At 50.5% G+C, this 12,327-nt stretch overlaps 1 protein-coding gene across 14 annotated transcripts in view; it reads right to left on the bottom strand.

Moving 5' to 3' along the window:
* SIRAL2 (SIR2 antiphage like 2) overlaps positions 1-11,642 on the bottom strand; it is a 37,804-nt gene extending 26,162 nt beyond the window's left edge. For 4 of the 14 annotated variants that reach the window (XM_027107953.1, XM_027107960.1, XM_027107951.1 and 1 more), the window contains exons 1-2: positions 10,645-10,899; positions 644-770 (exon numbers count right to left, since the gene is read on the bottom strand). In XM_027107953.1, coding sequence (XP_026963754.1) covers positions 644-690 — 47 coding nt within the window. In that variant the 5' untranslated portion in view covers positions 691-770; positions 10,645-10,899. Of the gene's footprint in view, positions 1-643; positions 771-2,433; positions 2,634-9,984; positions 10,453-10,644; positions 10,906-11,528 lie in introns of those variants that run through there. The other 10 variants (XM_027107946.1, XM_027107949.1, XM_027107954.1 and 7 more) reach the window with 10 other exon arrangements.
* Positions 11,643-12,327: the final 685 nt, after the last annotated feature.

Genomic DNA, 12,327 nt, shown 5'->3' with positions numbered 1-12,327 from the left:
GTTATACTAACCGCAAGATGGAGCCTGTGTCTTTTTCTTTTTGTGTATTAATCTCACATGTTCTATCCTCATTCCTAAGGGACTTGGGACAGTACTGTCTTATTCATCTCGAGTCCCCCATAGTGTTGAGCACACGCTTAAGTGATACGTATTTGTGCACAAGAAATCTCAGCAATTTAAATTCCTTTAAAACTGCAAAGGGCTTGTAAATACAGACTATAGTGATAAAATGATCCCTGATTACAGGGACAGAAAAGAAAACTCCTGGCAAAATGCTGGTCCTCTGCAACCCACCCCCCGGCAAGCACCCCCTTCTCCTGCGTCACTTCACAGAAGTGTAACCCGCCCACTCCCAGTCAGAGGTTTCTTTCCTGTGAAACGTGGCACCCCCAGCCTTAGACGTGACCCTCTGGTCACCTGCTGCTCGGTATGGAGGCCAGGCGACCGTCGCCTCCTTGGGCAGAAAGAGAGTTGCCTCTGCGAACGTTCCTTACTTTGGAGCAGAGGGTAGTTACCTGGCCCCGGAGACGCCCTCCCCAGCTGGTGTTCTCACTTCGCTCACCCTCCCGGGTACCAGATAACATACAAGGAGACTTGTGATGGAAGCTATGCGCCTGTTTGGGGTGCAGTTGACTTCATTTACCTTGATGTTTGTTCACTTCTGTCTGTTGTCTTTTCCACGGAATCCATCTGTAAATCCTAAAGAGATTCAGAAGCAATCGGTCAGAAGCAACTTCCACTTCCCAGATGAACGTTCTCTTAATAGTACCCTGGAAGAGAGATGAGGTGGAATTAAAATCAAAGGTCTTGGAGCTTTCTTTAAATTAGAATAACTGAAAAGCATAGTATACAAGAACATACACCCAAAACGGTTCCTAAGCCCCCATTCCTAATTCTGTGACTTAACAGGCCAGGCAAAGTCTCAGACCCAGATTCTGCAAAGCCCGACACTGGGGGGAAAATGAAGGGAAACTAGTGTGAGGGAGCGCAGGTGGTGCAGCGGTTCAGCACTGGGTGTTTTCACTGCCCCTTCATGACTCTGCTCCAGAACCGCTTCCAGGTGACACGAACACAAACGACTTATCACGGAAGGAAGGCAACGCAACGGCACGACAAAGTAAAGCCACACACGGGTTTCCAGGCCTGTCCAAGCTCTCGAGGGCACCGAGCAGTGCACTGAGAGGGACCAGGACACGCCCAGCAAGTCTTCCGAGGAGACGCCAGGCCCCCCTTGGCCGTGCTGAAATCCAGTCCAAGGGAATAACCGAAGTAAAAGGTCAATTCTTAGCTTACATAAAACGCGACTCTCGAATCAGCCAGGTCTCTATTGCCAGACTATCTCCATGTTCTATCGTTTTTCCAGAATCACATCCCCCCCCCCCCAATTCTCTACCTAACATTTACTGCAAAGAAGGAAATATACAGAAAAAAAAAGATTAAAAAGCCCATAATCCTACTACCTACAAGCAATGACTGTTAGCATTTCTAGAGTTCCCTCTAGACTTTTTCCTTTAAAATTTTTACATCATTTGAGATCATAGGTCATATCCTACTTTTTTCATGCATTTTAATAAAAGTATTTCTCTTATGTTATTCAAAACTATTCCTAAATATAAGTGTAACAGCAACACACATGAAATTCTATCTTGCTGATACGCTATCCTTTACTTTACCTACCTCCCCAATGTAGGGCATTACCATAACTCTGACAACCATCTCTGTGCACAAAGTTTTCGTCTATTTTGAAATTATTTATTTAGGAGAGATTTCTGACAAGCAGAATTGCTCAGTTAAAGAATATGAACTCTGTAAAGTATCTCAGCACATTACCGCCAAACTGCTTTCCAGAAAAGTGGTCAGCAGAACACCTAAGTGCCTGCTTTGCACAGCCTAACCAGCACTCATTGAAAACCACCTTTTCACATGTATAATCTTTTTTTTCCCCCTCAATTAGAATTAGGTCACCAAAAACAATTTTCCAGGGGAAGGAAACAAGGCTTGATCACTCTATGCGCATCTGTAGATTTTAAAGCTAAACAGGATCCTAAGAACATCCCCTGGAAATGCACAAAGGACTCTGTGCAGGTGCCCGTGCACATCTCCCCCCACCCCCGCTCATGGGAAAGGGTCCAGAGCGCCCTTCAAACTCCCAAAGGTGTCTGTGACCTTCCCCCAAATGTTAAGAGACCAGTCTGCAGGCGAGGAAAGTGCGGCTCCCTGATGCCCGTCCCCTGCCCAAGGCTGGTGATCGGCCCTAACTCCTTCCCACTGTGGAGTTACTATCTGAGTCATCAAAGGTCAGATTGTTCCATTTCTGTTTTATCTACTAGATATTTCCTAAGGAAAGGAACAGATATTGAGGTTTTCCACTATGTTATATAATCCCGAGAATAAGCAACCTTGGGCCCCGGCCAGGAGATTCCAATGACCGACCTAACTATTCGTCGATCCTCAGTTTCAACAGCTATGAAATAGGAAATCCTGCTAACTGACCGAGCTTTGAAAGCTTGAGAACCTCTCATAGGAAAGATGCTCTGGATTCAACCTCTGGAGTCACAGAGCTCAGGAGGCCGCAGACTTCCTTTCTCAACCTTCCACCTCATGACGGAACTCAGAGTCCTTCCTGTTCAAGCCTGTGTGAAAGGTTAATACAAGATGCTTACTGGCTGACTAAGCCAACTGCCCCCCAATCCTGCTCCCCCAAATAATCTACATCACTTGAGAATAGTTACTCCTTCCCACCGGGAAAGGAGTCTTTTACCTCATCCTGCTCTACAAGACATTTTAGAATATTTTTTAAACAGTCACTGGTCAACCGATGGCTTAAGAAATCACATGCCCCAAACTGTCACCATCGTGAAGAACTTTCAAAATCTCTCTCCAGTTCTTTCAATTATTGCTCAGCTGCTTTCGATGCTCCATATATGTACGAAGGTAGACACAAATGGAAAACCTACACATTGCATTTACACATCTGCAAAAAGGTATGAACAAATTAAACTTTTGTGGGCTGGACTTAACTCCAGAATTAAGTGATTTCAAAGTTTTCCAGAAGAACAAGTTACCACTGCAAGCACTGAGCATGTACATAACAGGCGACAGCTTGCGCTCCTGGTTGGTGGTTTGCCGGCTGGAGCGCTCAGCACTCACTCGCCTCCCGAGCGTGATGAAAGCCCGGCGCTGGCTCTGCAGCACTTCCCACAGAACCGCACACGCTCCAGACTCAATAGGCAGGTGGGCCTCTAAGCTTTAATACCGGTGGGGGTCTGTAAGGATCAAAGTAGCCAACACAGGAAGTACCCAATTACATTAAATCTCAACACAATAACGATGTAATGATGAACTGCACAGCTGCCCATATTTAGACGTTTACAGTTCATTATAACACTGCATGTTGAAAGACATTACCTCATTTCCTGCTCTTTCAGCAGCATAATTATCCGAGCCAAATCTCACAATGACTTAGAAAGTACCCCAACTCTCTCCTTGGTTTTAAACCAAGGGCCAAGCAGGAGCTCTCCCTCCAAAGCACCCAGTGCCCGATCCTAGAAGTTCCTGCAGGCGGGCAAGCCTCTGGGGCTCTGCTTACATCCCTAACACCATTCCTCCAACCCAGTCAGGTTCCAGACAACAGGAACAAAAGCCTTCAGAGACCTTTTAGACACGGCACCTTTTGGCTTCCTTGGTGACCGTGTCGTCACCACACTTTGCAGGCCCAAAGCCAAGTCACCATGGTAACCCTTTTTCCCAGGACCTATGCGCATTTTCTGAAAGCAAAATCAGGCCCCAGCACAGGTTTGTATCAGCAGCTCCTGTCCTTTTATTTAAAGCCATGAATAAAAGTCTGAATAGGATATTTTCTGCTTAAAATCGGAGATCATGAGTATTTTATGAACTTCAGAGTAGCCAGAGACTGCCTTACTTATCCTTTGAATCCCTAGTGTCCAGCACTAAATAAATGTTCACCAAACTGAGTCTAATGCACAACAGAATAAACTACAAACACCAAACTTGTTACTTACAGCGAGCAAAACGAAGTCCCGCTCCCCAGCTCCCTAACGCCACTGCACCAGACTGTCAGTGACCTCCCCGACCCGCTCCATCATGCCTCCTGGTCCCCCGGCCCTTGTGCAGTCAGTCCCACTCTCACTGGCTCTGGGCTGGGTCATGTGACTTCTTTGGCCAATGGGATGTCGGCAAACAAGCAAGCGAGCGTTTGATAAGCATGTTGACGCTGGAGCCTGTCCTCTTGGAACTCAGCCTCCTAAAGCCCAGTCTAGCCTCCTGGACGGCCACCGATGGAGAGCACACCAGCTGACAACCCAGCACCGTCCACTCGACAGGCATGCGAGGCTACGAGGGACCGTTCAACGCCAGGCAAGCGGCCAGATGACCACAACTGCGTGAGCGACCCCAGCGAGGCCAGCCTGAGTCCTGCCGAACCAGGCCCAGGTGCTGATCTACAGAACTGGCCGTTCTTTGAAGGGCTCATCACCATTCTACACAGCCAGAAAGAGCAGAGGGATGGGAAAAAAGACAAAAGTATCAAGACCAAAAAAAAAAAAAAAAAAAAGCACAGATCAATGAGTGAAAAGGGTCCATAAAGTTTTGAGGGGGGAGGGAGAAAATATTTGTCAATAATAGTATTTTAGGGACTTCCCTGGTGGTCCAGTGGCTGAGACTCCGCGCTCCCAATGCAGGGGGCCCGGGTTCGATCCCTGGTTGGGGAACTAGATCCCACGTGCATTCCGCAACTAAGAGTGCATTCCGCAACTAAGAGTTCGCATGCCACAACAAAGATCCCGCATGCCTAAACTAAGACCCAGTGCAGCCAAACAAATAAATAAATATTTTTTTAAAAAGAACAGTATTTTATTACAAGTAGCATAATAAAAAACTTAAAACGAATCACTTTCTATTATAAATTACATCTTCACTTAAGTACAAACCCTGAATTAGAAGTTTCCAGTCTGTGGGATCCTCAAAGATATTCTTAAGAAAACTTAACTTCTTCCTGTAAATAATCACATGGGTTTTGAGTGGTATATAAGAGCAGGGAGATGAGCGCTCCCAAGTGGTACAGCCCCTGATGACAATGAAGGAAGAGGGGCCTACAGTAGACACGCTCAAAACGTATTCCTCTTACACAGGGACATCGCAAATATTCATGAAAATTTCCAAATGCTCGCTTTTAACTCACTTGTACCCAATCCACAGTCATGGAATAAGATGCCCCCAGAATTTGTGGAAAAAGTCAGGTCACTGTGACTACAAATGACTTGATTAATGTAAAGGCCTGGCAACACAGCTAGCTCTGGTATTACACTCTGCTACTGTTACAAAAGTAACCCACACTAAGAAATGATTTATAAATCTGCTACTCACAGGAGACAGGAGACCTGAAATATTAATACTAGTATTAAATGGAACCCCTGTAGCCAGTGTGGTTCCTAAGGACTGGAATGTCCTCAAATGAGGCCAAACCAATCGCCCTGTGACTACACCCAGGCAGGTCTGCAGGCCTCCGGCCACGAAGCAAGCTCTTCCCAGCTCCATCCGAGTATCGCAGGAGTGCCTGGGGCTACAGCTCACTGACACTGACACACGTGGTCCTCAACATCCTCCTCCTCACCCTTTTCTCTAACTTGAGTCCCTCCAACTGCCTTTTTCACGGCAATCTGGTTCCCGGTGTTAACCGGGAGGGGGGCCACAGAAGCAGAAATCATTCGGCAACAAGAGGAAGTTTTCAAGTACATTTGACAGACTTCTAACCACTAACGAATCATCTGGGGTCTGGTTGGTAGAGGTATTTCTGGCGAGTTTGGTTAGCCTAAGTAGGTTCATCTGAGCTGAAAACAAGGTACAAATGGACCTTGAATAATTAAGCTTCCAGAACTGCAAAGGAGAGGCTTGCCCTGAAACCACAACACCTGGGGCTCTGGTGGAGAAAATACAGAATCTGGAGACAGGAGACACCACCATATCCCCCAGCCCCGAGATCGCTCTGAACCTCAGTTTCCATATCTGTCAAATGGGAATGCCATCATCCACATCACTGATTGTCGCGAAGATTTTGAGTGAGTCAAATATCTGAAAGGCACTTAACCTTAAGATGTTTATCTATTACTATAAACCACCTCAGCAGCCAGCTGCTCTCCCTCAGCAACAGGAAGCTTTCGGCTCAACACTGCTTCTCCACAATGACATATTCATTTAACCTGGATTCTGGTAAAACTTAACCCAGTCATTACTAGTAAGAGATCTTCAGGATGAATTGTTTTCTTCAAGTTACAGGAAATACAAAACCTTAATTTGAAAACATGCTACTTAACGAATCACTTTTTATTCAGTCAAAATAAACTGCAAGGGGAAAAAAGTCCTTATTTTGTAATGATCAAAATGTGCTCATTTGCTTCTTGAAACCAGCGCCTCCAGAGTTGCTTGGGCACATAAGCTCAAACTGAGAAAACAACAAAACCCGCCACTAATAAAAAATTTAAAGGCCACAGTTTAGTTCAAAAAGCAACATTAATTACTGACACTTTCTACGCCCCTATTAGATTCAAGGGCAAACACTAAGCACCTTACGTGCATTCTCACGTAAAGCTCTCAACAACCCTGTGACGTGGCTCTTATTACCTCTCACCTGGCCAACGCTGACATTAAACCCTTTTAAGAGGCCAGCCACCATGCTAAATGGAGCCTTGAAGGTTTTCTCCAATCATCAGTGCAGCTCAGGAGGGCAAGCAAACATACCTGACATTTTACCAGGAACACTGCCAACAACTGAAGTGGTCACTGCTTAACAGCCTGTTCATCAGATGTGACATGCTGCACAGCTCAAATAGACACGTTACTTAACAATAAGCCAATAATGGCTTATTAAAATGTATCAATGCAGAGGCCAAATGCTGAAGCACCAGCATTTATCCATCCCAAGAGGAATAAGAGATGTTCTAGAAAGTAAACCTCCAGTGAAATCTAAAATTATAGAATTTTAGAGCTGGAGGGATCTTAAAGGTTCCGCGATGTCAAATACTCTAAATAACAGATGTGAAAATTGAGACTGAGAGGCAGTGACTTGGTCAAGGTCCCCTAGGGAGTCTGGGGACAAGCTATAAACTCATTCCTGGCTTATGTCCCATAATCTTGCCACTATCCCGGGCACCAGCTGGTCCACTGTGACCCCAAAACTTCATGTAAGGTACCCATTTGTACCTCTTTTTACGACCATATCTTTATAAATACCAAGCCACACAGTCTGGCTGATCTGCAGGTTCACCTGCTTCCTCGCTCCATTCATTTTCCAGAAATGCTAAGAGAAACAGCCAGCATTAGAAGATACTAGAGGCAGCAAGAAGCCTCGGGCAAACAACTAGCTCAGAAGAGCTTTCTGTTTGCTCCGGGCTGGCAGCTCACCACACAGCTGTCCGGTTAACTTTAGCAAGCAAATATAAGATAAGGAACAGATAAGGAGGGCTCAGCTGGGAAACAAAGCCACCACTGGAGAGGACTTCAGTCTCCTGGGAAAGAGACCTTGAGGCTCTTTGAGGGAGGAAGTAGGATCCAGCAGAAAGAGTCCAGGCTTAGAAGTTAACCGAGTATCAGCTGTACTACTTAATATGGGGTCGAGTTACTCCGTCTCTCTGAGCTGTGTTTCCTTCATCTGTAAAAAAGGAATAATATCTTACACCTCAGGGTTGCTGCAAACACTAAAAGGGGTAACACTTAAAACAGCAGAGCCCACAATAGTGCGATCCCCACTATACCATGTGCACGCGATGGGTATCCTTCCTGGATTTAATCAATTGAAATTAAATAAAATTTAAAACTCAGTTCCTCGGTCACACTAGTCACGTTTTAAATGCTTGACAGCCACACGTGCCGAGTGAACTGGACAGCACAGATCCAGGGCGTTTTCATCATCACAGAAAGTTCTACTGTACAGCGTCATCGTACCTGGCGAGTCTCCCTGCCCCTCACCCAAGTCCAGACCTCAACAAATAAAAGTCCTGTGGATTTATTCTCGATCAATCTCTAATCCATACCCTCCGCCATGCCTTGCAGTCCTCACAACTTGTCTGGACTGACAGCCACCCTGCTTCCGGTTTCAGCCCCTCTGGTCCCACCCTGTCTCCAAAGTGACGTTTCTGACACAACACATCTGAACTCGTCTCTCCTTCAAGGGCTTTCCAGTTCCTTCAGGACCCCCAAGCCCAGCTTCCAAACACTCCATGATCTGGTTCCACTTCTGAGCCCCAGCCTCTCCTCTCCCTGCCCACTGTGCCACATGTGCACCTCCGGGGTGGATGCTGGGCTCACTCTGACACACAGTCACCCTGATGAAGCCCTAGGTGACCTATGGGCAAAAGACCAAAACCTCCCCTAAAAGGACTAACAAGTTACCAGCATCAGTCCCCAGGCAGAAAACGGTGGGCTGAGACAAGAAAGAGCTGGAAAGGTCTTTGGGGCCTAGACTTTAAGAAGCTTAGCCGTGCTTGAGGTCCTCGCTGGTACCACCTGGTCCAGGTCACCTCCACCTCTCCTGTGGTCTTGCTTCCTCCAAACAATTCTCCCACATCAGACCCAGCAATTGTTCAAAATCACAAAATCCCTCTTCACTCCCCTCCTCAAACCCCTCGATGGCCCCCCACTCCCTTCAAATACCAAATCCTCCACCAGGCTTCAGGAGCTCCTCTTGCTCTGGTCCTGACTACCCTGGCCCAGCCCGTTCTTGCCACTCCACGCCTGAAACCCCGCCCTCTGCCAGGCTTCCCCGTTTCCCCCATTCTGGTCTCCTCTATCCAGAACACCTCCCTCACTCCTCTCCACTGACAACGCCCCCCTTTCTTCAGCTTGGAGCTGGACCATCACTTACGCAGGGGGATGGGAGAAGCAGTAATTCAGGAAAGGGGAAAGGGCCAAGGGCACGGTGGGCCTCAGGGAACAAAGCTGGATTCTTCCCACTTAGGATTCCCTCTAATAGCCCCTGAGGACCTTGCTCATTAAGGAGGTATTACATCTCCAGCCACGCCCCCAGGATGAATCTATGCTCCAGACCACTTCTTGGTTTCCAAAATCTCATGTGCTTTGTGGCTGCCTCTCTACCTTTTCACATACTGTCCCTTTGCCTGGAGTGACCCTGGCAAACTTTTTTTTTTTTTTTTTTTTGCAGTAGGCAGGCCTCTCACTGTCGTGGCCTCTCCTGTTGCGGAGCACAGGCTCCGGACGCGCAGGCTCAGCGGCCATGGCTCACGGGCCCAGCCGCTCCACGGCATGTGGGATCCTCCCGGACCGGGGCACGAACCCGCGTCCCCTGCATCGGCAGGCGGACTCTCAGCCACTGCGCCACCAGGGAAGCCCCTGGCAAACTTCTTTATTTCAACCTTCAAGAATCAGCTCACCTATTACCTGTCACTTTTCCTCCCCTCCAAGAAGCTCTCCATAACACCCCTTCCTGAGAATCTGACCCTCACCCCATCTAAGTTCAAGGCCATATAAAAACTACCTAGGTGCTTAACTATCCCCCTCCATTGTGGCCCTGAGAGCAGGGACTGTGTCATCTCTGGCTCCAGTGCCAATTCCTGTAAACTTAGTCTTTTGGGTCTAGACTTTAAGAAGCTTAGCCGTGCTTGAAGAAGCCACGGTCCTCACTGCCACCACCCGGGGTCGAGGTCACCTCCACCTCTCATGTGGTCTTGCTTCCTCCAAACAATTCTCTCCCACCACATCCATTTAAAGAAAAAAAAAAAAGTTAGCTCCATGAATGACAAAATTAGGAGACAAGCTCAAAGCGTCCTGATCCGCCCCAAGGCTCTCACCTACTTAGCTGGGCCACCCTGCACCACATCGGATCTGTTTTCTAGGCGCTTCTGTGGAGCCATGAGTCTCACCGCAGAGCATGAAAATTAAACCCAGTCCTGCTCTGGCCTCAATGCAACAGTAAACACGACGCCACGGCCTGCGCTGAGATCACACCCCTACCTGGTTACAAAGGGTCATCAGGTGACTCTACTTCTTTTATATTATCAAGAATTCACGAGCCCCCAGGAGCACTTTCACGGACACCGCATTGGTCCACGGACCTCAGGTTTGAGAAACCCAGCCTCGAGACCAGCAAGGAGAGGGAGGCAAACGGCAACTGAACCTCGGGGCCGGTGGCAGAGGGCAGGGCAGACGCCGAGGGTGGGGACGGCGGCCCAGGGAGCCGGGGGAGGAGCTAGGGAGAGATGGCGCGGAAGGCCTCAGGGAACCCGGGGATGGGAACGTCAGGGACGGTCTCGGGGGTCCTGAGGGAATCTTGGGGGTTTTTGGAACCGAGGATCCTAAGGGGTCCCGGGGCCCTGAAACGGCGGGAGGGCCTCAGGTGGTATCGGGGTTTAGGGGAAATCCTGAAGGGTCTGGGGGCTCGAGAGTCCTGAAGGTGTAGGTGCCAGAGGTGGCCGGGGACTCCGACAGGGTCTCGGGGGCCGGGGCGGATCCCGAGGGGTCCTGGGGGCTGGGGCTCCCGAGGGCGGGTGAGACGGGGGTCTTGGGAACCGAGCTTCTGGGGTCCTTGAGGCGGCCGTGGACCCAGAGAGAGGCCGGGGGTCTTGAGGGGCTCTCCATCCGGCACCCCCGGGCCTCCCCAACCAGCCAGCTCACCCGCGGCGCCGCCGAGACGCTGGTCGGAGCTCGCGCTCCCGCCGCCTCCTCCCGCTCAGCGGTCCAAGTCTCCGGGGGCTCCGGGAGGCCGCGCACCCCTCGCGCTGGGCGAGGCCGGGCGGAAGTCAGTCTGCGGGTGGGGGGACGGCGCGCGCACCCGGAGCCGGAGCCGGAGCCGGAGCCGGAGCCGGAGCCGGAGCAGATGACGCGCAGCCCCCAGCCGCGACTCCCACGGAGGCCGGCCGTGGCGTTTCGGCAAAACCTTGCCCCGTGCGCCCGCCCTCGCCGCGCGAAGGTTCCGCCCCAAAACCAACGGCTCCCTAGCCGCCGGCCCCGCCCTCCGCGGAGGCCCCGCCCCCATCTCCGGCGCAGGCGCGGTTGAGTGCGCGGAGGGCTCTCTCTGGGCCGAGCCTTCGTTCGCACTCCGCCTGCAGCTGCTCACCGCGCGTTCTCAGCTTCTTCATCTGCAAAATGGGCGCGGGCGCACTTTGCAGGGATATAGAGACTATTAAGTGCAATCGGAGGCGCCTCTCTGCAGCCAGGCCCTGCATCACACTCATGCACAGCTTCTATTCTCCAACCCGAGTTGGGTCCAGACCCGGGCCAATGTCGGGTCTCCAAACACGCCCTGCTTGCCAAAGACCCTGCGGACCTAAAATCGCCAGTCCCCTCCCCCAGCCCCGCGTTCTTTTCTTTCAGAATTCTACCCGAAGTTACGTATACTTGTTGTCTCTCCCCAGCTCCCCGGGAAAGTCGGGACTTTGTCCGCCGTGTCCATCCCTGGGTACCCAGAAGCTAAAAGGGGGCTGGGCACACGTTCGGTGCCCAAATGTGAATGAGTGAGTGTCCACCCGTGCTCTTCCCTCATCAAGAAATACTCTCACCCGGAAGCTGAGAATAGGACCAGCTTGGGTTCGGATCCCGTGAGTCCCAGTGACCACACACCCGTCCGTGTCCCAGGTTCCGCGTCTGTAAAACCTGTGACGCTCGCTAGTGCGCGCCTCCTGGGGTGGTTGAGAGAACCAAATGAGGTTGCGCATAGACGGGCTCGGCACAGCGTTACGCAGCTGCTTTAGTGTCCCCTAGTGATCTTATTATTCTGGTGGCCCCCTCCTCCCATTGTCTGCCCCTGGAAGCCCTTCCCTTCCCTGAAGAAAACCTAACCGGATCAAAAGCCACTTCCTCTAGCCAGCCTTCCCGTCCTTCCTGAGTCCACCCTCCCTGCCCTGCCTTGCCCAAGCAAGCCAGAGTTAATGGCTATTTCCTCTCTCCTCAGCACCCCCCCATCCCCCCACCCCCACCCCCCGCGGGTTTTAAAGTTGGCTAACAAACCCCACCCCACCCCCAGCCCACAGGGAGCCTCCCATTCGTGAGGGAAGTCGTGCTGGTAAGTTTCAAAAGCCTGTGAACTTTTGGGGCCCCAGAGCCCCGAACACCGTGGGGGCCAGTGAGTCAGGAGTGAAGGAGGAGCAGAGGTGGGCTTCCTATGTGGTACCAGGCACTTACCTGTGTTCCTTTAGTTCTTGGAACAAGGTGAGGAAGTCGCCATCGTTATTATTCCAGATGGGGAAGCTGAGGCACATTTAACCACCACTGCCTGCAGCTCCTAATGCCCTGTACCCAGGGTCGGAACACAGTGCAATTCACTTCCTGAGCACCTGTGCTGGGTGCTGGGCACCTGTG

Source organism: Aethalodelphis obliquidens, unplaced genomic scaffold (genome assembly GCF_003676395.1).
Source record: "Aethalodelphis obliquidens isolate GAN/ISIS:26980383/991018 unplaced genomic scaffold, ASM367639v1 scaffold8, whole genome shotgun sequence".
In the NCBI taxonomy this organism is placed as follows: Eukaryota; Metazoa; Chordata; class Mammalia; order Artiodactyla; family Delphinidae; genus Aethalodelphis; species Aethalodelphis obliquidens.
The sequence above is the reverse complement of the archived record's forward strand: the minus strand, read 5'-3'. Positions and strand labels throughout refer to the sequence as shown.